Source organism: Eptesicus fuscus, chromosome 11, assembly GCF_027574615.1.
Source record: "Eptesicus fuscus isolate TK198812 chromosome 11, DD_ASM_mEF_20220401, whole genome shotgun sequence".
Lineage (NCBI taxonomy): Eukaryota > Metazoa > Chordata > Mammalia > Chiroptera > Vespertilionidae > Eptesicus > Eptesicus fuscus.
This window is the reverse complement of record NC_072483.1, coordinates 17,514,712-17,537,646: the sequence shown is the minus strand read 5'-3', so window position 1 is coordinate 17,537,646 and position 22,935 is coordinate 17,514,712. Positions and strand designations below refer to the sequence as shown.

General features: G+C 43.5%; 1 protein-coding gene across 1 annotated transcript in view; it reads left to right on the top strand.

Annotated features, from left to right (window-relative positions):
• Positions 1–22,935, top strand: part of ZRANB3 (zinc finger RANBP2-type containing 3) — a 213,165-nt gene that overhangs the window by 136,574 nt on the left and 53,656 nt on the right. The window contains exon 8 of the mRNA XM_054723478.1: positions 811–927. Within this exon, the coding sequence (XP_054579453.1) occupies positions 811–927 (117 nt within the window). The remainder of the gene's footprint in view (positions 1–810; positions 928–22,935) is intronic.

Genomic DNA, 22,935 nt, shown 5'->3' with positions numbered 1-22,935 from the left:
GCAGGCCCGGTCACCCCCAACTTCCCTCCTCTGCCAGCCTGGTCACCCCTAACTGCCCTCCCCTGCAGGCTTGATCACCCCCAACTGCCCTGTCTTGCAGGTCTGGTCCCTCCCAACTGCCCTCCCCTGCAGGCTTCATTGCCCCCAACTGCCCTCCCTTGCAGGCCTGGTCCCTCCCAACTGCCCTCCCCTGCTGGCTATCTTGTGGTGGCCATCTTGTGTCCACATGGGGGCAGCCACCTTTGACCACATGGGGGCAGCCATCTTGTGTGTTGGAGTGATGGTCAATTTGCATATTACATTTTTATTAGATAGGATAGAGGCCTGGTGCACGGGTGGGGGCCAGCTGGTTTGCCCTGAAGGGTGTCCCAGATAAGGGTGGGGGTTCCCTTGGAGCGTGGGGTGGCCTGGGCGAGGGGCCTGTGGTGGTTTGCAGGCCCGCCACGCCCCCCGGCCACCCAAGCAGAGGTCCTGGTATCTGGAATTTATCTTCTATAATTGAAACTTTGTAGCCTTGAGTGGAGGCCTGGGCTGGCCAGGGTATGCGGAAAGCTTGGCTTCCTCCATCACCGGGGGCAACCCAAGCCTCCTGTTTGCTCCATGGCCACAGCCATCTTGGTTGGGTTAATTTGCATACTTGCTCATCATTGGCTGGTGGGTGTGGCTTGTGGGTGTAGCAGAGTAATGGTTAATTTGCATATTACTCTTTTATTAGATAGGATAAAAGAAGGTAGGACATGATTCATTGCTGCATTAATTGTTCTGTTCTTTATGCTTCATGTCTAAACACTGTTGCTTTCTCCCACACAGGAACTGAATGCCAGCTTTGAAGAGTGGGAAAAATTAATGAGAGCTCCAAATTCCGTGTCCACTGAGACTTCTATGGGGTTGATTACTCGCATGTTTAAACAGACTGCTATTGCCAAGGTACTCATTGCTGGGCCATCATGTGTGTGTCTTCATACAAATTATTTAATGTACATTAATGGTTTTACTTAAGCAGCTTATTTGCATATTGTAACATGTCTGCCATTTTATTTTTTAACTCTTTATAATGAAAAACATTTAGACATATTCAAAGTAAACAATAGTATATTGAACACGGTTATACTACTATCCATATATTGACCCTTTCCAATATAAGGGTACACTTTGATGGTATTTTATACGTTAAAGGACATACATATATTCATCTTCATTATCAGCTTTTTGTATGGTTCTACTGCATAATTGCTACAACTAATCTTTTTAATTTCTCAATTATTTTTTATTGGTATTATGTTTTTAGTTCCCTGTAGACATAAATGTGCTCATGTTCCGTTTGTCTAAAAAGTGTTAGAGTTTTGGTCCTGGCCAGGTGGCTCAGTTGGTTGGAGCATTGTCCCGTACCCCAAAAGATTGCAGGTTCAATTCCTGGTCAGGGCACATACTTAGGTTGCCGGTTCGATCCCTGGTCGGGGCACATTCGGGGTGCGCACCCGATCAATGTTTCTTTCTCATATTGATGTTTCTCTTTCCCCTCCTTTCTCTCTCTCTAAAATCAATACAAACTTATCCTCAGGTGAGGATTAAAAAACATTTTTAAAGTGTTAGTTTTTAAATCGCAGTGTGCCCATGAATTAGAGCTCTTAATATATTTTAGAAACAAGTCCTTTAACATACATGTCATTTCCAAATATTTTTTTTCAAGTCTGTGAATTTTATTTTTATTTTCTTAACATTGTTTATGAAAGAATAGAAATTTTAAATTTTGAAACAGTCCAAAATTTATCAAGTTTTTCTTTTATGTTTTATGCTTTTAGAACCCTAATTAATTTTTGCTTAATCCAATTTTACAAAGATTTTCTCCTATGTTTTCTTCTAAATGTACTATAGCTTTAGGGTATATATGTAGGTCTATGCACTATTTTGAGTTAATTTTTTTATGTTGTACAGAGTAAGGGTGGAGGGTGACTTGTTTTTGCTTTGGGGTTTTTTGCATATGAATTTTCAGTTGTTCCAGCATTCTTTGTTGGAAAGATTGTTTTTCGATCATTAAATTACCTTGGCATTTTCATAAAAAAATCAGTTGGTTATACATGTCTGGGTCTGTTTCTGGGCTTCCTATTCTGTTCCATTGATTGTACTGTACATATAACCGTATAGAACACTAAAGTGGCTTGATTATCTCTATAATAAGTCCTGAAATCACATTGTGTTCATCCCTATTTTATTCTTTTGCAAAATTGTTTTGTCTATTATAGGCCCTTTGCTTTCCTATATGAGTTTAAAAATTAGCTTGTTAAGCCCTGGCTGTGTGGCTTAGTTGGTTGGAACGTCGTCCTGTACACCAAAAGGTTGCAGGTTCACTTCCTGGTCAGGGCACATACCTAAGTTGCAGATTAGATCTCCAATTGGAGAGCATATGGGAGGCAATCAGTTGATGTATCTCTCTCTCTCACCCATCCTCTCTCTATAAAAAAGTCAATAAAAGCATATCCTCGATAAGGATTAAAAAAAAAAAATTAGCTTGTTAAGTATGTACAATTATGATTGGTGTTGTTTTGAACCTGTAGGTTAATTTGGAAGAATTAACTTCTTTTATTTATTTTTAATTTTTTTAATAAATCTTTATTGTTCAGATTATTACAATTGTTCCTCTTTTCCCCCCCCCCGTAGCTCCCCTCCACCCGGTTCCCACCCCACCCTCTGCCCTTAACTCCCCCACTGTCCTCATCCATAGGTGTACGATTTTTGTCCAGTCTCTTCCCACACCCCCCACACCCCTTTCCCCCCAAGAAGTCAGTCCACTCCCTTCCACACCCCTTTCCCCACAAGAAGTCAGTCCACTCCCTTTCTATGCCCCTGATTCTATTATATTCACCAGTTTATTCTGTTCATCAGATTTTTTTATTCACTTGATTTTTAGATTCCCTTGTTGATAGATATGTATTTGTTGTTCATAATTTTTATCTTTACCTTTTTATTCTTCTTCCTCTTCTTAAAGAATACCCTTCAGCATTTCATATAATACTGGTTTGGCGGTGATGAACTCCTTTAGCCTTTTCTTATCTGTGAAGCTCTTTATCTGACCTTTAATTCTGAATGATAGCTTTGCTGGGTAGAGTAATCTTGGTTGTAGGTTCTTGATATTCATCACTTTGAATATTTCTTGCCACTCCCATATGGCCTGCATAGTTTCTGTTGAGAAATCAGCTGACAATCGCATGGGTGCTCCCTTGTAAGTAACTAGCTGTTTTTCTCTTGTTGCTTTTAATATTCTCTCTCTGTCTTTTGCCCTTGGCATTTTAATTATGATGTGTCTTGATGTGGTCCTCTTTGGATTCCTCTTGTTTGGGGTTCTGTGCGCTTCCTGGACTTGTAAGTCTATTTCTTTCACCAGGTGGGGGACGTTTTCGTTCATTATTTCTTCAAATAGGTTTTCAGTATCTTGCTCTCTCTCTTCTTCTGGCACCCCCATAATTTGGATGGTGTTACGCTTGAAGTTCTCCCAGAGGCTCCTTACACTATCTTGATATTTTTGGATTCTTTTTTTTCTTTTTGCTTTTCTGGTTGAGTGTTTTTTGCTTCTTTGTATTTCAAATCTTTGACTTGATTTTGTGATCCTCTAGTCTGCTGTTAGATCTCTGTATAATATTTTTTATTTCAGTCAGTGTATGCTTAATTTCTAGTTGGTCCTTTTTCAAATCCTCGAGGGTCTCACTAAATTTATCGGCCTTTTCTAGAAAATTCTTGAAAAACCTTATAACCATGGTTTTGAACTCTATATCCAGTAGTTTGCTTTCCTCCATTTCTTTCATTTGTGGTCTGTTTCTTTGTCTCTGCTTCCCTGAGTTGATTGAGTGGCTTTGTGTGGTAGGTGTCCTATAGGGCCCAGTGGCTCAGCCTCCCCAGTTACCTGAGGTGGACACTCTTGGTGCACCCCTTTGTAGGCTCTGTGCACAGTCTTGTTATAGTTAAGCCTTGATTGTTGTTGGTATCAGTGAGAGGAATTGACCTCCAGTCCAATTGGCTGTGAGGCTCAGCTGTGTCTATGCTGGGAGAACTTCTGTGTTGGTGACACCCTTATGAGACAAGACTTGCAAAAAGCCTCTGTGCTCAGCTTGGATGGGGTGGAGTCTCAGGGCAGAGCACACAGCATTGGTTTCCTGTCAGCCCTGCCCTAATAGGCCCCTGTGTCTCAGTGTCCCGTGGTAATCGCTGCAAGCACCTCTGAGAGAAAGCCGCCCTTGAGTTCCATCCGCTGCCAGACAGTCCAGTTTCTCCCCGTATGAGTCTGGGTTCCCAGAGTCTTTCCTGGAACTGGAGTTCAGTGCATTCGGAAGCTTGTGTCTCCCTGCGGGTTGAAAAAGATAGCCACATACTCAGTTGCCAGCCCTCTCCACATGCCTCCGTACCTCTGCACTTTACTTCCACAGCTCCTCTGAGTCTCAGTGTGCTTTCTCTTTCCTTCTAGTTGTAGAATTTCCACTTAGCCAGCCTTCCTGTGGTTCTGGATGATGTCCATTTTGTCTTTTAGTTGTAGTTTTGAAGTTGTTGTGTGAGACAGCAAGTTCAGGTGTTTACCTGTGCCACCATCTTGGTTTCTCCTCTTCCTGGGTTCTTTAACCACATACTAACTAAACCTATTGCTTTATTGGAATTTTCGTTCCTCTTTTAACTAACATTCTTTGTTCAAACTGAGAATCTCAGCCAATGCTTTTAAAAAAAAATGTTTCTATTTTGTTGAAATCTTTTATTTGAAAATAGCCAGAGGGCACTTTTAGCTTTTGTCTCCCTCCCGCTTGAGAAAGCCAGCCGTGCACTCAGTTGCCAGTCCTCTCTGCATGCACACACGTCTCAGTACCTCTGCTTTCTGCAGCTCCTCTGAGTCTCAGTGTGCTTTTCTCTTTCCTTGTAGTTGTAGAATTTCCACTTAGCCAGCCTTCCTGTGGTTCTGGATGATGTCCGTTTTGTCTTTTAGTTGTAGTTTTGAAATTGTTGTGCGAGGCAACAGTTTAGGTGTTTACCTGTGCCGCCATCTTGGTTTCTCCTCGAATTAACTTCTTTTAAATTGAGGTATAATTGGAACACATTTTCTTAGTTTCAAGTGTACAACATAATGATTTGATATTTGTATATATGGCAAAATGATCACCACAATAAATATAGTTAACATCCATCACTATATATACTCACAAAATATTTTTTCTTATAATGAGGACCCTTAAGATTCACTTTCTTAGAAACTTTCACACTTAGAATACAGTATTATTAAATACTAGAGGCCCGATGCACGGGATTCGTGCACTGGTGGAGGGACGTGACCTGTGGGGATTGGCCCGCTGTGGGAGCACTGCTCATCCCGGTCAGTAGAGCGGCTATGGACCTGCCCTCTGAGCGGCTGCTCATCCCAGTCAGCCATCCCACTGTGGGAGCGCACTGACCACCAGGGGGCAGCTCCTGCGTTGAGTGTCTGTCCCCTGGTGGTCAGTGTGTGTCATAGTGACTGGTCGACTGGTTGTTCTGGTCGTTCCACCATTGGGTCACTGGGCTTTTATTGTATAGGACTAGAGGCCCTGTGCATGAAATTCGTGCATGGGGTGTGGGTGGGGGGGGGTGTCCCTAAAACCGGCCTGCACCCTCTCTCAATCTGGGACTGCTGGCTCCTAACTGCTCGCCGGCCTGCCTGCCTCATCGCCCCTAACTACTCGCCTGCCTGCCTCATCGCCCCTAACAACTCTGCCTGCCTGCCTCATCACCCCTAACCACTCGCCTACCTGCCTCATCACCCCTAACCACTCTGGCTGCCGGCCTCATCGCCCCTAACCACTCTGGCTGCCGGCCTCATCGCCTCTAACCATTCTGCCTGCCTGCCTCATCGCCCCTAAACCTTCTGCCTGCCTGCCTGATTGCCCCTAACAACCTCTGCCTGCCTGCCTGATCGCCTCTAACCGCCTCTGCCTGCCTGCCTGCCTGATCACCCCTAAACCCTCTGCCTGCCTGTATGATTGCCCCTAACCACCTCTGCCTGCCTGCCTGATGCCCCTAACTGCTCCCCTGCGGCCTGATCACCCCTAACCTCTCCCCCCTGCTGGCCTGATCTCCCCTAACAGCTCTCCCCTGCTGGCCTGATTACCCCTAAACATTCCCAGTCGAACTCCCGTGGGGGCGCTTTGCATATTAGCCTTTTAAAATATTCTAGAGGCCCTGTGCATGAAATTCGTGCACAGGGGGGCGGGTCCCTCAGCCCAGCCTGCACCCTCTCCAATCTGGGACCCCTCGAGGGATGTCCGACTGCCTGTTTAGGCCCGATCCCACCGGGCAGTCAGACATCCTTCTCACAATCCAGGACTGCTGGCTCCCAACCGCTCACCTGCCTGCCTGCCTGACTGCCCCTAACTGCTTCTTCCTGCCAGCCTGATCACCCCCTAACCACTCCCCTGCCAGCCTGATTGATGCCTAATTGATCCCCTGCCAGCCCGATTGCCCCTAACTGCCAACCCCTGCTGGCCTGGTCACCCCTAACTGCCCTCCCCTGCAGGCCTGGTTGCCCCCAACTGCCTTCCCCTGCTGGCCCGGTCACTCCTAACTGCCCTCCCTTGCCAACCTGGTTGCACCTAACTGCCCTCCCCTGCCAGCCTGGTCCCCCCCGAACTGCCCTCCCTGGCAGGCATGGTTGCCCCCAACTGCCCTCCCCTGTTGGCCTGGTCACCCCTAACTGCCCTCCCTTGCCAGCCCAGTCACCCCTAACTGCCCTCCCCAGCAGGCCTGATTGCCCCCAACTGCCCTCCCTTGCAGGCCTGGTCGCCCCCAACTGCCCTCCCCTGCCAGCCTGGTCACCCCCAATTGCCCTTCTCTGCTGGCTTGGTCAGACCTAACTCCCCTCCCCTGCCAGCCATCTTGTGGCGGCCATCTTGTGTCCACATGGGGGCGGCCATCTTGTGTGTTGGAGTGATGGTCAATTTGCATATTACCTCTTTATTAGATAGGACTGGTGTACAAAATTTGTGCATGGGGGCGGGGGTCCCTCAGCCTATCCTGCACCCTCTCGCAATCCGGGACCCTTTGGCCGAACCAGCAGTCAGACATCCCTCTTGCAATCTGGGACCGCTGGCTCTTAACTGCTCGCCTGCCTGATCACTCCTAACCACCTCTGCCTCGGCCCCCTGCCCGCCACGGCAGCCGCCTCTGCCTCGGCTCCTGCGGCTTTATCCAGACGGTCGTCCGGAAGGACATCTGGAAGGTCATTTGGCTGTCCGGTCTAATTAGCATATTGCGCTTTTATTATTATAGATAGTCACCATGTTATATCTTACATCCTCATGACCCATTTACTTTATAACGGAAGTTTGTACATTTTGACCCCCTTCACCCATTTCTCTCACCACCAACACCACCACCTCTGGCAATGACCAATCTGTTCTGTTTATTTTTTTTTTTAGACTCCACATATAAGTGAGATCATATGTCTTTCTCTGTCTGACTTATTTCACTTAGCATAATGCCCTCAAGGTCTATCCATGTTGTTGTAAATAGCAAGATTTCTTTCTTTTATTGCTAAATAGTATTCCACTGTGTGTATATATAACGTTTTCTTTTTTCTTTTATAATTTTTTAAATGTATTTTTATTTTTGAGAGTATTACAGATACCTGCCATTTTTTACCCTTCATTGGGCTCCTGCCCCACCTCAGACTTTATACCATATTTTCTTTACCCATTCATCCATTGATGGCCACTTATGTTGTTTCCAGGTATTGGCTACTGTAAATAATAGTGCAATAAACTTGGGGTGCATATATCGTTTTTTAGTTATTTTTAAAATTTTTCTTTTGATAAATACTCAATGCGACATTTCAGTATCATGTGATAATTCTAGTTCTAATTTTTTTAGGAACCTCCATACTATTTTCCATAGTGACTGTACCAATTTTTATCCCCATCAACAGTGCACAAAGTTACCCTTTCTGTGCATCCTCATGAACACTTGTTATTTTTTTTTAATATATTTTATTGATTTTTTACAGAGAGGAAGGGAAAGAGATAGAGAGTTAGAAACATCGATGAGTGAGAAACATCGATCAGCTGCCTCCTGCACACCTCCTACTGGGGATGTGCCCGCAACCCAGGTACATGCCCTTGACCAGAATCGAACCTGGGACCTTTCAGTTCGCAGGCCGACGCTCTATCCACTGAGCCAAACCGGTTAGGGCTCTGTCTTTTTTTATAATAGCCTTTCTAACAAGTGGGAGGTGGTACTGAGAACTGACTTCTTAAGCATTGAATCTCCTGATCCATGAAGAGAGTATCTGCTTTAATTGAGGTCTTCTTTAATTTCTCCCAGCAATGTTTTTTTTTTCCAGTTTTATATATATATTGATTTCAGAGAGGAAGAGAGAGGGAGAGATAGTGGAAATGTCAGTGATGAGAGAGAATCATTGATTAGTTGCCTCCTGCAACTGGGGATTGAGCCCACACCTGGACATGTGCCCTGACTGGAAATCGAACTGAGACATACTGGTTTATAGGTTGATGCTCAACCCCTGAGCACTACTGGCTGGGCTGTTTTCAGTTTTCTTGAATACATTTTGTTAGATTTATTTTTAGGTATTTTATGTCCTTTTATGCTCTTGTAAATAGTATTTCTTAAATTTAAATTTTTACATTTTTATTTTTAAATATAGAATTATTGATTTTTGTATATTGACCTTTCCTGAACTCACTTATTAATTCCTATGCTTTTTGTAAATTCTTTGCGATTTTCTACATAGAGTATCATTTTGTCTACACATAAAGACACTTCTATTCCTTCCAGTAATCCATATGTCTTTTCTTTGCCTTGCCTGTTGCACTGAAGGCACACAATATAATTTTTAATAGAAGTGATAGGATTGAACAGCTTTGCCTGTTGCCAATCTTAGGTAGAAAGCATTCTGTCTTTCACTATTAATTATAATGTTATCTTTATGTTTTTCATAGATGCCCTTTCTTAGATTGAGAAAATGTCTTCCCTTTCCTTGTTTGTTGAGAGGAGAGATGAGACATATAAAATTCTTTCCTTTGGCAGATTGAGTTAGGAAGAAGTTAGCTTCCATAAAAGTGGATAAGAAGAAAGCCAAAACTTAACAAAATTATAAAGGCTGAGCATGTATTGTCATGACAGTTCAAAATGTTGGGGGTCCTGGCATAGGCAGTTCACCCGCACACACAAGCTTTACTTCCACTGGCCACTACCTGGTGCTGACCAGGAGATCAGAAAGCATCCCATTGGTGGAGCATAATCCCATGCTTATTTCCAGGACTCTCTTCTCATATTAAGCAAAAGCCTTAAGCCATTGTGGGAGAGGCAAAACCCCTCTCCCAGCCTCCAAAACCCAGTCCAGGATCAGCTGCTTCTGGGGGCTGGGTAGAAACAAAAGCTGTCTACTTCTGGAGACTGGGCAGGAAACCCTGTTGAAATCAAGACCTTGCACTTGGCAGAGATCTGTTACTGCAGGAGGAGGGGCGAGAACATCTTTACTGCCCTGGAGCACTCACAGTTATGAGATAAAGTTTAGTTGCCACAGGGAAAAGGGATAGAAACATCTGGAAAGTCCCATCTTTGAGACTCAGCTGGAGCAAAGTTGCCTTATACTGAACTAGAGGCTTGGTGCACATTTGTGCACCGAGGGGGGATCCCTCAGCCCAGCCTGCACCCCTCACAGTCCAGGATTGGGGAGCGGGCCTAAGCCAGCAGTCGGACATCCCCTGAGGGGTCCTTAGTGCTGCTGCGGAGGCGGGAGAGGCTCCTGCCACCGCCGCTGTGCTCGCCAGCCATGAGCTCCACCTGTGGGAGCGCACTGACAACCAGAGGGCAGCTCCTGCATTGAGTGTCTTCCCCCTGGTGGTCAGTGTGTGTCATAGCGACTGGTCATTCCGCTGTTCGGTCAATTTGCATATTAGCCTTTTATTATATAGGATTGGTACCAAGAAACCCAAGAGATTCTCTGTCCCCTAGCATTAACACTGAGAAATCATCAAGGTCAATCTACGGGGGGTGAGAGACACCTATTTATAGTGTAGACATGAGGGACTGATGAAAGCTAAGAATACAGCTGAAACATTTAGAAAAACCCTGTGTTCATACTATCACAAAATAGGGAAATTCAAAATTTTTGGTTTACTGAAGATAAATGTCATAGGAGAACCTAAATACAACTTAATACTGACCAGATTGTCTTAGTGCCTCCCATACTGTCACCCTGGCAGGAAGAGAAGTATGCCCATTTCTGGGTGTAAGCATCATTTATCTCAGTCAGTCTTGTTCTTCTAGATATAATTTCTAGCATTAAATAGAGTTTATGAAAATTTTTAAAAAGTTGTTAAAAGATAAGATAATCAATAATATCAATTGAAGAAATGACCCAGATAGTAGAACTATTACACAAGGAATTTTTCTAAAGCTGTGAATAATATGTTAAAGGATGTAGTAAAAAAAAAAAAAAAAAAAAAAAAAACATGAAAAGGAGAATTTCAGAAGAAATAGGAAAACTATAAACACAGTAAAATGGAAATGCTAGAAATAAAAAAACAACAACAGTATCTGGAGAAAAGAAAATTCTTTCAATCAGTTTATAAGCCAGTAGTGGAGATAAAATATGTTCATAAAAAATATGGGAAGCATTTGAGAGCTTGCTTCCCAGCAATGTTGTCAGTTTGGCTGAAATAAACTTATGAAAATTCTCTTTAAAAAAATGTGTGTGTGTGTGTGTGTGTGTGTGTGTGTGTGTGTGTGTGTCCTGGATATTCATCCTAGAGAAGTAAAAACTTAGATTTTTACTTGTAGTAGTACATCAATGGGAAATGATAAGTTTTTCAACAAACAGTATTAGGACAATTGGATGTTCTTAAAGAAAACAATGAGCTTTGACCATTATTTCACATCATACATAAAAATTAACCTGAAGTGGGTCGAAGACATAAATATAAGCTAGTTTATAAAAATTTTAATAGCAAACATACATAAAAATATTCCCAAACTTTGGGTAGCGATTTTTTTAGATAGGATACAAAAATACATGCTTTTTTATTATTAACCTTAATGAGATAACATTATTTAATAACATTATATAAATTTCATGTGTACAACATTTTAATTCAACATCTGTAAAAGCACATGCTTTAAAGGGAAAAAATGGGACTCACAACTAAAATTTTCAGTGCTTAAAAAAGTATGAAATATGAAAGACACTTACAAAAATGCAAATGCAAAATACAGATTAGGAGAAAGTATTTGCAATACATTCACCCAGCTTTGTTTTTCCATATCATAATTTTTATCATAATTTTTGGTTTGATTAGTGTTCATTGTTTACCGTGTAATGACTCAGTTAAGCATTTCACAGTTGACTATAATTACATTGCTTCTTTTGACAACTGTTGTTTTTCATAGAGTTAATAGCTGTTTTGTTTACTTGCTTGCTTAGCTTTTTTTGCATTTAATAGTGAGTACAGAATGCTTGTTTAAGGAAAAAGAATATATATGAGAACCTTGTTTTTAACTTCCTATCTGTGATATAGGAAACCCTTGTTGGAAGTCTGAAGTGTTGACAGTCAGTAGGAAGTTGGTACCTAATTCCTAGGATTCTTAAAGGAATAGAAGAGAGATGAAATGTCAGTTAATCCGGATTAGAACATGTTCCCAAAGATTAATGGCAGCAAACGACCAATCCTTGCCACCCTAAATCCCTAGTTTTTAGTCATTTTTCATTCCCTCCCTATTAGAACTTCTGTCCTCAACCAGTTACATAAATTAGTAGTTCATGTCATTACTAAATTGGAATTCTTCATACATTTTCCCCCAGAACCATTATTGTTATTCAGTAGTTAGAGTCTATAGTAACTGTAAATGATACAGGTTAGTTACATTATAGATGAAATACATTTTGGGAAGGTAGCTAATTATCTACTACATTTAATATTGTTTTTATGAGAAAATGTATTCAGAGTTCTCACAAGCCTATTTGTAAATGAACTTTTGAACTACCACAGATTATAAATTGACTACTATGTTATATGCAAATGAGTGTTGAAGATTCCTTTCTTTAGCTATTTTCTTGACGAATTCAGCAGTCCCTTATTGAGGGCCCACTATATAGCAAGGGTATTGCTTGGTGCCAGGGAGGAACAGTGAACAAGATACCAGCATCTACCTCTCAAAGAACTGGAGTATGTTGGAAAAGACAGTAAAATAAACATTTAACTATAGTAGAGTATATTTAGTGCTTCAAACTGTGGAAGCACATGGGAAAAGACAGCTGGCCTACCTTGAGGGTGGCGGGGAAAGGATAGGGAGGGTGAGCCAACCAAAAAACGAGGGGAGTGAAATAGGAAGGGGATGAGGCTGGTGGAGTATATTTCAGACAGATGAATAGTTTTTGCAAACTCACAAAAATTATCTAGAAGTGGCATATTTAGGGAACCAAAAGTAGGTCGTCACAGCTAAAACATAGAATGTCAGGGAGGAATTCTGAGAGGGACTAGGCTGGAGACCATAGAGAGCAGTAACTGTGTCATGAAACTCGCAGTTCATAGTTTGTAATTGTAATTTTCCACAGGGCTCTGAGGAATCTGATATAGTGGAGTAGAGTAAAAGGATCAGATTTAAGCCTCAGGGAAAGAACTGTAGTTGTGTGGAGAATGCACTGGAAGAAACAAGCCTGAAGGCAGGGGATCCAGCTGGGATGCGCACTGGTAACCCAGTGCACAGTGGGTGGTCTAACCCAGGGCAGTGGCTGTGCCATGTGTGCACTGGAAAGGAATAATTCAAGAATTATTACGATGGCAAATCAATGGACATTAGTGATTTACTGAATATGGAAGGGAGGAAAAAAGTAAAATGTAGATTTCTTGCTTGGTCAACTGGGTTGATGTTTGTGCCATTCAGTGAAACTGGGAAAAACATGAGATGTGGTATAAGCCCAGTCCCCCATTAAATATAATCTGTGCCAAACTCAGCAAGGCATAAGCTGTTAGATGATAGATTTCTTTGTACTGTGCAGCATAATATTAAATACTTTTCTCTTTATTGGATCATTTGAACAATTATGTTGAGGAATCCTATCTAATAAAAGAGAAACATGCAAATTGACCGTACCTCTGCTACGCCCACAAGCCAACCCCACCAGCCAATCAGGAGCGAGTATGCAAATTAACCCAACAAATATGGCGGCAGCCACGGAGCTGGAGCAAGCAGGAGGCTTGGGTTGCCCCGGCGATGGAGGAAGCCAAGCTTCCTGGCCAGCCTTGGCCTCTGCTCAAGGCTACGAAGTTTCAATTATAGAAGATAAAAAAATCCCAACAAAAATGGCAGCAGCCACAGAGCTGGAGAGAACAGGAGGCTTGGGTTGCCCGGGCGATGGAGGAAGCCAACCTTCCCACCTGCCCTGGCTGGTCCTGGCCTCTGCTCAAGCCTACAAAGTTTCAATAATAGAAGATAAATAAATCCCAGATACCAGGGCCTCTGCTTGGGTTGCCAGGGGGCGTGGCCGGCCTGCAAACCACCACAGGCCCCTCACCCAGGCTGCCCCACGCCCCAAGGGAACCACCACCCTGATCCGGGACATCCTTCAGGGCAAACCAGCTGGCCCCCACTCATGCACCAGGCCTCTATCCTATCTAATAAAAGAGTAATATGCAAATTGACCATTACTCCAACACACAAGACGGCTGCCCCCATGTTGTCAAAGATGACTGCCCCCATGTGGACACAAGATAGCCGCCACAAGATGGCCAGCAGGGGAGGGCAGTTGGGAGGCACCAGGCCTGCAAGGGAGGGCAGTTGGGGGCGATCAAGCCTGCAGGGGAGGGCAGTTAGGGGTGACCAGGCCAGCAGAGGAGGGAAGTTTGGGGTGACCGGGCCTGCAGGGAAGGGCAGTTTGGGGGGGGGGGGGGACCCAGACCTGCAGGGGAGAGCAGTTGTGGGCAACCAGGCCTGCAGGGAAGGGCAGTTTGTGGGGGACCAGGCCTGCAGGGGAGGGCAGTTAGGGGTGACCAGGCTGGCAGGGGAGGGCAATTAGGGGCAATCAGGCTGGCAGGGGAGCAGTTAGGCATCAATCAGGCTAGCAGGGGAGTGGTTAGGGGGTGATCAGGCTGGCAGGAAGAAGCAGTTAGGGGCAATCAGGAAGACAGGCAGGTGAGCAGTTGGGAGCCAGCAGTCCTGGATTGTGAGAGGGATGTCCAACTGCCCGTTTAGGCCCAATCCTACCGTGATCAGGCCTAAACGGGCAGTCAGACATCCCTCGAGGGGTCCCAGATTGGAGAGGGTGCAGGCTGGGCTGAGGGACACACACACACACCTCCCATGCACGAATTTCATGCACTGGGCCTCTAGTCTATCTAATAAAAGCCTAAGCAACCATTATGGTAGAACAACCAGTCACTATGATGTGCACTGACCACCAGGGTGCAGATGCTCAATGCAGGAGCTGCCCCTGCTGGTCAGTGCACTCCCACAGGGGGAGCACTGCTCAGCCAGAAGCAGGGCTTATGGCTGGCAAGCACAGTGGTGGTTGCAGGAGCCTTTCCCGTCTCTGCAGCAGCGCTAAGCAGCAGCGAGACAAGCAGTAAGGAGCAGCAAGCAGGCAGGTGGTAAGGAGCGAGGGCTCCCAGACTGCAAGAGGGCACAGGCCAGGCTGAGGGACCCCCCTCCAGAGAACAAATTCCGTGCACCAGGCCTCTAGTTTAAAGATAAAAATCTAATGATAGTTTATCTAAATTTGAAAATCTTGATAAGAGTAAGAAGATTTTTGAAGAAAATAATGAGTATTCAAGTAAATGCATTTGTGTGAGTATATAGTTACTTATAAAATACTAGAGGCCCGGTGCACATAATTCGTGCACAGGGGGCGGGGGGTGTGCCTCAGCCCAGCCTGCACCCTCTCCAATCTGGGACCCCTCGAGGGATGTCCTACCGGGATCGGGCCTAAACAGGCAGTTGGACATCCCTCTCACAATCCAGGACTGCTGGCTTCCAACTGCTTGCCTGCCTGCCTTCCTCATTGCCCCTAACCGCTTCTGCCTGTCAGCCTGATCACCCCCTAACCACTCCCCTGCCAGCCTGATTGTAGCTTCACTGCTCCCCTGCCAGCCTGTTTGCCCCTAACTGCCCTCCCCTACAGGCCTGGTCACCCCTAATGCCCTCCCCTGCAGGCCTGGTCCCCCATAACTGCTCTCCCCTGCAGGTCTGGGTCCCCCCCAACTGCCCTTCCCTGCAGGCCCAGTCGCCCCCAACTTCCCTCCTCTGCTGGCCTGGTCACCCCTAACTGCCCTCCCTTGCAGGCTTGATCGCCCCCAACTGCCCTCCCTTGCAGGCCTGGTCCCTCCCAACTGCCCTTCCCTGCTGGCCATCTTGTGGCGGCCATCTTGTGTCCACATGGGGGCAGTCATCTTTGACCACATGGGGGCAGCCATATTGTGTGTTGGAGTGATGGTCAATCTGCATATTACTCTTTTATTATATAGGATAGAGGCCTGGTGCACTGGTGGGGGCTGGCTGGTTTGCCCTGAAGGGTGTCCCGGATCAGGGTGGGGGTTCCCTTGGGGCGTGGTGTGGCCTGGGCGAGGGGCCTGTGGTGGTTTGCAGGCTGGCCACACCCCCCGGCAACCCAAGCGGAGTCCCTGGCATCTGGGATTTATTTATCTTCTATAATTGAAACTTTGTAGCCTTGAGTGGAGCCAAGCCTCCTGCTCGCTCCGTGGCTGCAGCCATTTTTGTTGGGATTTATTTATCTTCTATAATTGAAACTTTGTAGCCTGGAGTGGAGGCCTGGGCTGGCCAGAGCAGGCGGAAAGCTTGGCTTCCTCTATCTCCAGGGGCAACTCAAGCCTCCTGCTCTCTCCAGCTCCGTGGCTGTTGTCATTTTTGTTGGGATTTATTTATCTTCTATAATTGAAACTTTGTAGCCTGGTTTGCAGGCCTGGGCTGGCCAGGGCAGGTGGAAAGCTTGGCTTCCTCCATCTCTGAGGGCAACTCAAGCCTCCTGCTCTCTCTAGCTCTGTGGCTTCTGTCATTTTTGTTGGGATTTATTTATCTTCTATCATTGAAACTTTGTAGCATTGAGTGGAGGCCTGGGCCGGCAAGGGCATGTGGAAAACTTGGCTTCCTTCATTGCCAGGGAAACTCAAGCCTCCCTCCTGCTCTCTGTGGCCACAGCCATCTTGGTTGGGTTTATTTGCATATTCGCTCCTGACTGGCTGGTGGGCGTGCCTTGTGGGCATGTCTTGTGGGTTTAGCAGAGGTACGGTCAATTTGCATATTACCCTTTTATTAAATAGGATGCTATTTGGAGACACATATCTTTATTATTTGTGGTATTTAATTTTTTTAATCCTCACCTGAGGATATGTGTATTGATTTTAGAGAGAGAAGAAGAAAGGAAGAGAGGAGAGAGAAACATTGATCTGTTGGCTTCCTTATGCACCCTGACTGGGGATGCAACTTGCATCCTACGTATGTGCCCTGACTGGGACTTGAGCCCGCAACCTTTTGATATATGGGACAATGCTCCAACCAACTGAACTACCCAGCCAATATTTGTGGTATTTAATTTTTAAAAGATTATCACTATACTAGTGGCCCGGGGCACAAAATTCATGTACATTAAAAGGGAATTAATTAGAGGAAATATTTTAATATTGCTTTTTGCCCTTTCTCTATAATAGAAATGTCAGAGATGAAAGAAAATTAATAAAATGTATATGAAAATCTTCCTTCTGTCAGAGTCTGGGGTGTGGCCCAGAGTCAAGTAGCCACCTACCCACGCACGCTTCGAAATCGTGTGAGACCCAGACCCAGCTGCCCCCCCCCCCCCGCATTGGGCATGATCCAGACCTGGCCAGCTCCACGCCCGTCAAGCCCCACCATGCGGGGGGGCGCAGCCTCAGGTCCCCTGTCAAGCCCCGCCGGGTGGGGGGCATAGCCTCAGGTCCCCCAGCACACCCTCAGGTCCCCTGGCCCAGTGCCGTGGTGGGGGGCACGGCCTCAGGTCCCCCGTCAAGCCCCACCAGGTGGGGGGCGCAGCCTCAGGTCCCCTGCCCCAGCCCGGCAGTGCCAGGCAGCCTCAGGTCCCTTCTGATCGCTCATTATGGCTCATTACGGGAACCCCGCCTCTGCTGTGGGCACAGCCATCTTGTGATGGTGTGACAGTGTGAGGGTTAATTTGCATATTACCTCTTCATTATATAGGATAATAAACAATGTGTAAAGTATTTTTTTTTTGTAAAGTATTTTTCTTGTCAGCTCTTCTGAGGAAGCGAATCCTTCCCACATCCATTTAAATGACTATTTTAACACTGTTCATTAACTGTGATTAGAGAACAGTGCGCTAGAAAGAACCTCTGAGGGTCATCGATCCTCTTCCTTTGCTCCAGGCAGAGTTATGTCTGAAGCCTTCGCGACAAATGTGTCTCCATCTATTCAGGTTTCATAGAGCTCCCGGATACGTTGCCTGCTCTGCTCTGATCTTCTCTTCTTTTTCTCGTGTCATACAGTGTCTTCTAGGCAGACAGGAATACAGCACTTCAAACTAGGTCATGTCAGCAAATTAGGTTATATTGATATGATCCATTTTTATAATATGCAGTGCTAAAGTACCGTACAATTATGGTACTGATGTATATCCTCCATGTGCTGTAAAAACATTTATGCTGGTCTGTCTTTTGAGATTCTGAACTTGTACGTAGGAGGATAGAGGCTGTATAAGTTTTAAGTATGTTTGTTATTATCTTCTTAGTTTTGTTATTACATTATTGAGATCTCTTTTTTAGATATCTCTTAGTGATAAGAAGTTTAATAATGGTAATAAACAGTAAATAATTATGATAAACACTAAAAGGAAATGAAGATAAAATAATCAGTGTTACTGGTAAAAAGTCAATTAGTGAAGGATCTCAGGTTATTAAAATTAATTTTCCTTTATATTATTATTCTTATTCCTTTTAATACTTATTGAGAATACACTGGATACAAATGCACAGATTTTTTAGATTTACGATCAGTGTAATACTCTCCTAGGGAAAAAGAAAACAGATATAAGTGGTAGTATGGCTTAGCCAACTTTTAGCTATTTTCTGGTACGTTACAACAACATCTCATTTTTAGAGAAGGCCATTTTAAGAGAAATGCCAGTTATTTTTCTATGATTAAACCATCCCATAATTTAAATTTCTGTTATTTGGGGAATGGCAGCATTCCTTTGTGCCTTAAAAATTTTCCAGAAGGTAGACTGCTTTAAACACAGTTCCATTATGCACCAAGTGTGTTTCCTCTTTGCTGTTTTGCCTCAGCAGCTTAACACAGGTAGAATGCTATTTATAATCTGCAGTGAGATGTAATGAGGCCACCGCAATCGTCTCTGCCACACAGGGACAGGGATACTGTGAGACTGGAGCGCGCCTCTTCCTGGGCCACTGCTGTTCAGGAACGGGTCTCTGGCTCCGAACCAGGCACAGTCTACCTCCTTCCTGTTCATTAGTAAGATGGTCGGTGATAATAAAGTGTGAATAAAACAATAATGTTCTCGTGTTAGAGGAGGAAAAAAGATAGTGGAATGTGGAATGGAGGAAGGATCTGTTAAACTTCAATATCCCCTTAAGAAGGAAAGCAGTGTAAGGATTTTGAGGTGTCAGGAATGGTTAAGTTTGGAACCACAGGTAGAGGGATTTGCCTTAGAGAAGAGAAGAAACATCTCTTGTTAGAAAAGGGAAGGAAGTTATGATGAGTAAAAGTAAGAAAAGGCAATGGAATTTTCGGATAACAAATTCTGTTTTCTCTGGACAGTGGGAAGTTTGAGAGCCAAGGGGGCAGAGGTTCTGATGTCAAAGAGAGTGATAAAGGTTGAAGTTGTTTCTGCAATTTACTGGAGAAATATAGTAATAATAATATCTAACACTTTTACAATGTTTACAACGTCCTAAGCACTATTCCAAGTTCATATTATGCACTAACTCATTTACTTCTCACCACCACTCTTTGGGGAATAGGTACTTTTTATCCCCTTTTATGGTTGGAGAAACTAAAACAGTTTAAGGGTGTTGCTCAAGAGTACATGCACTTAGCTACTGTTCCCATAAGATAGCTGAATACATATAATAGTTGTTAATGACCATGGGTTTAAAGTGGTGCCCATTTCCCTATTAGTGATTTTTCAGCATCCTTGCACAGGCATGGAGAAGATGCAGAATTTTAAAGCCTGCATGTTCTATGTGTTATACTTTTTAACACCCAATAAAGTTTATTCATGTATACTTTAGTAGTACAAAGTTGATTACCAATGGGTGGAGTCAGGAGAGAAATTGAGAATGTTTTAAAATTGAATTCAATTTTAAAAGACTTAGATTCACTGTTGTGATTAGTGACTTTTATCACCAAACTTCCAGGAAATCAACTCTTATGAAAACAATTTTTTAGAAGTCCATGTACTATTGGCTTCACTTTCTAACTTTCTCTATAAATTTGAGTAAACCCAGTGGAGTATGTCATTAATGGGAATAGCCTTGCTCATCTATTCTATATTAGGCAGAATGATTAGATAGAGTGATTGCTTTATTATATCTTGTTCCAAAAAGTTTTATGGGAAGGTTAAATATCTAAGGTTCTTCTGTAAACTCATGTTGGTTAAGGTATTAAATTGGAGTTGTTCACTGTGCACTGTTTTGTAGCCTTTCCGCTTCTCAGTGCAAAGTGGGCTGCATGTTGAACTTGGTTAATGTCAAAAGATTAGATGTATTCGAAGTGTTAGATTCCTATTTACCGATCTAGGCATAAACCTGCCTAAAGGTGAAATAACATTCACAGTAGTTCACCCAAACACCTTTGAAAGTGAAGCTCTTGTTTTCTATGGGAAAATTTGGGCATGTGAAAATTTCCAAAACACTAGTCTTTCCCTGAAGGTTGTCTTCTGCCAGATTTGAAAATATTTTTTCAGGTTGGTGAAATGGTTTCTAAATTAAGAACCATGAACAGCCCGTTCAGATGGCTCAATTGGTTGGAGTGTCGTCCCGCACACCAAAAAGTTGGCGTTTGATTCCCTGTCAGGGCACATGCCTAGGTTTGGGCTTCTATCCCCCATGGGGCATGTACAGGAAGAAAACTGATCTCTCTCTCTCTCTTCCTTTCCCTCTCTCTCTCTCTCCCTCTCTCTCTCTCAAATCAGTAAAAACATATCCTCAGGTGAGGATTAAAAAAAGAACCATTGATGGATGCACAATTCGGTGACAGCCAAATTGAATCATACACTTTAAATGGATGAATTATGCCTTGTGAATTATATTCAGTAAAGCTGTTTTTTGTGGGTTTTTTTTAGAATCCAGGTTTTTCTGTCTTTGTCCTTTGGTTGACCCAGTTTACCACTTGTCCTCAGTGGCTTCCATCATAACCCCAAGATGACTGCTCATTTCCTGTACCATGCTCAGGCCACAATGTCTAAGGCAATGAAAAGCTTTCCCCATAGTCCCTTTGTCAGTGAGGATTTTTTGAAGCCTGCAGCACACTTTCCACATTTCTTATTGTCAGAATCACTTGTAGGGGGAATGAAAGTGCTAGGCTTGCTGAGACAGTCACAATTCACCTCTTATTGATTGAGAAGAATGTGAAGAGCTTTTCTGAAAGTATGTGGCCACAAGTATCTAAACAAAGCTTCCATTTGGCCTGGGGTCTGAGGACTTCAGAACTTAGAGGAGCTTCGTTTGGACTCATATTCCCTTAGCTAGAATTTATAGCAGTTGAAGAAAAAATTATTCTGACACTTGTTAAAATGGTAAGAAAGACTTTATTCAAGATCATTGCAGTGGGAGTGAACTCTGTTGAAGTTGAGGAGAGAGCTTGCTCAACTCTGAATACAACAAGGACAGGTGGGGATTGGTAGCCAACCAGCAGGATAAGGGGGTTGGTGGATGGAATATTACTAAGAGGAGACATCCAGCACAGGGGGATTCTTGCTAAATTGACCAAATAGGATTCTTGCTAAAGGAAGGTAAAAAACTTAGACATCAAAAGTAGGCAATAAAAACTTGATCAGATATTAAGAGTTGATCATTTATCAAAAGTGGGGGTTCTCTCCCTAACCGGTTTGGCTCAGTGGATAGAGCATCAGCCTGCAGACTGAAGGGTTCCAGGTTCGATTCCGGTCAAGGGCATGTACCTTGGTTGCGGGCACATCCCCAGTAGGGGGTATGCAGGAGGCAGCTGATCAATGTTTCTCTCTCATCGTTTCTAACTCTCTATCCCTCTCCCTTCCTTTCTGTAAAATAATCAATTAAAAATATATATTTTTTAAAAAGTGGGGGTTCTCAATAACTGACTTAGCAAAATGTTTGGTGAGAATGGACTATGTGGACCTGGCAAGGACTGGTCAGATTCAAGGCCAAGGGTAAGGCCTAGTCAAGAAGACTAATGTTTGGTCAAGGAGAGAATCTTTGTCATAGCTCAGGTTTAATGTCTTTTTCATTTTTTCTTTCTCCTTCTTGTTATTTGATTAAAAACTGACAATTTAAAAAATTAAGTAATTTTCAACAGGTCTTTAATGCAGTCTTTATGTTCGCTTACTTCAGAAAGCATGATGCACACCTAGTCACTGAAAAAAAAAATTAAGAAACAAATTTTACAACATATTTTCTTCATTTCTACATTTCTTTAAATGAGATGTAGTGGGTAGTCTTAATTATTTAAATGAGGTCTTTGACTAACAAACACATTGCTAACAGGCCAGTTTCAATAAAATAAAATAGAATAGTCAGTACATGCATTTTCTGTTACTTCTATAAAACTGAACCAGCATAACCTGTCATTAATAGAACCTGCCATTCCATTTAATGTGCACTTAAGATAGTTTGAAAGCAAGTTTCTGCTCAGATGACTTAAAACATGACAATGCAGTGATAGTTTTAATCTGAATAAAATCAGGCCCTCGCTGGTTTGGTTCAGTGGACAGAGCATTGGCCTGCGGACTGAAGGGTCCCGGGTTCAATTCCACTCAAGGGCACGTGTCTCAGTTGCAGGCTCCCAGCCCTGGTCGGGGGCATGCGGGAGGCAACCAGTCGATGTGTCTCTCTCACATAGGTGTTTCTCTCTGTCTCTCCCTCTCCCTTCCACTCTAAAAGTCAATGGAAAAAATATCCTCAGGTGAGGATAAAAAAAAAAAAAGAATAAAATCAGAATAGTTAAAATGCATGTATGTATGTTTTAGGATGCAAATCTATGTAATCCCTACCTATGACCCTAAAATAATCCTAAAGTGTGTTTGTTTATAGTTATTTTGGTTCTTCAAATGCATTTTTTCCTAGGAAGCAATATCACAAAGATGATTAAGTTACTAAATTTAGTCCCAAGAGACTGTTTAGCCCATAATATGATTGAACTTTATAAAATTAATAGTCACCATAAATTATTCTGAACCAGTGGATTGGAAGGAGTCAGGAGTAGGGAGCTTGTGCTTTGGCATCAGCAGTTTCTGGTTGAATAAGGAAGGGTGACATGAGTGGAGGATTCTAGTAGAAATGGCTTTCTTATGAAGAGGCACGGAATGCGTCTGATGCTGGGGTACAGTGATTAGTCTGCAATGGATGGGAAATGAATGTACCTTAAAAATACTCCAACTTGCCATGTACTTTTTGAAAGGCTTATCATGGTAAATATAGCTCTTTAGGCAAACATGAAGTTTATTAAAGTGGTTCAGTTACCATGGCAACATATCTGGAATTTATAGCTCCTTATTTTGAGAGGGCTTCATTTCCACTTTCTGAGACACTGAAATCCAAGGCTAAAGTTCCTAACAGCTTCCAGTCTCATTGTGTGATGAATAACTATTGTTTAGAAAATTTAGACATACAAAAATGGGCTTTCAAATCAGCTTTCAATAGGTATTTTTCAATTTTGAAATGCCCATTTTAATTTTTTTTTTTCACGACTACCAAAGCC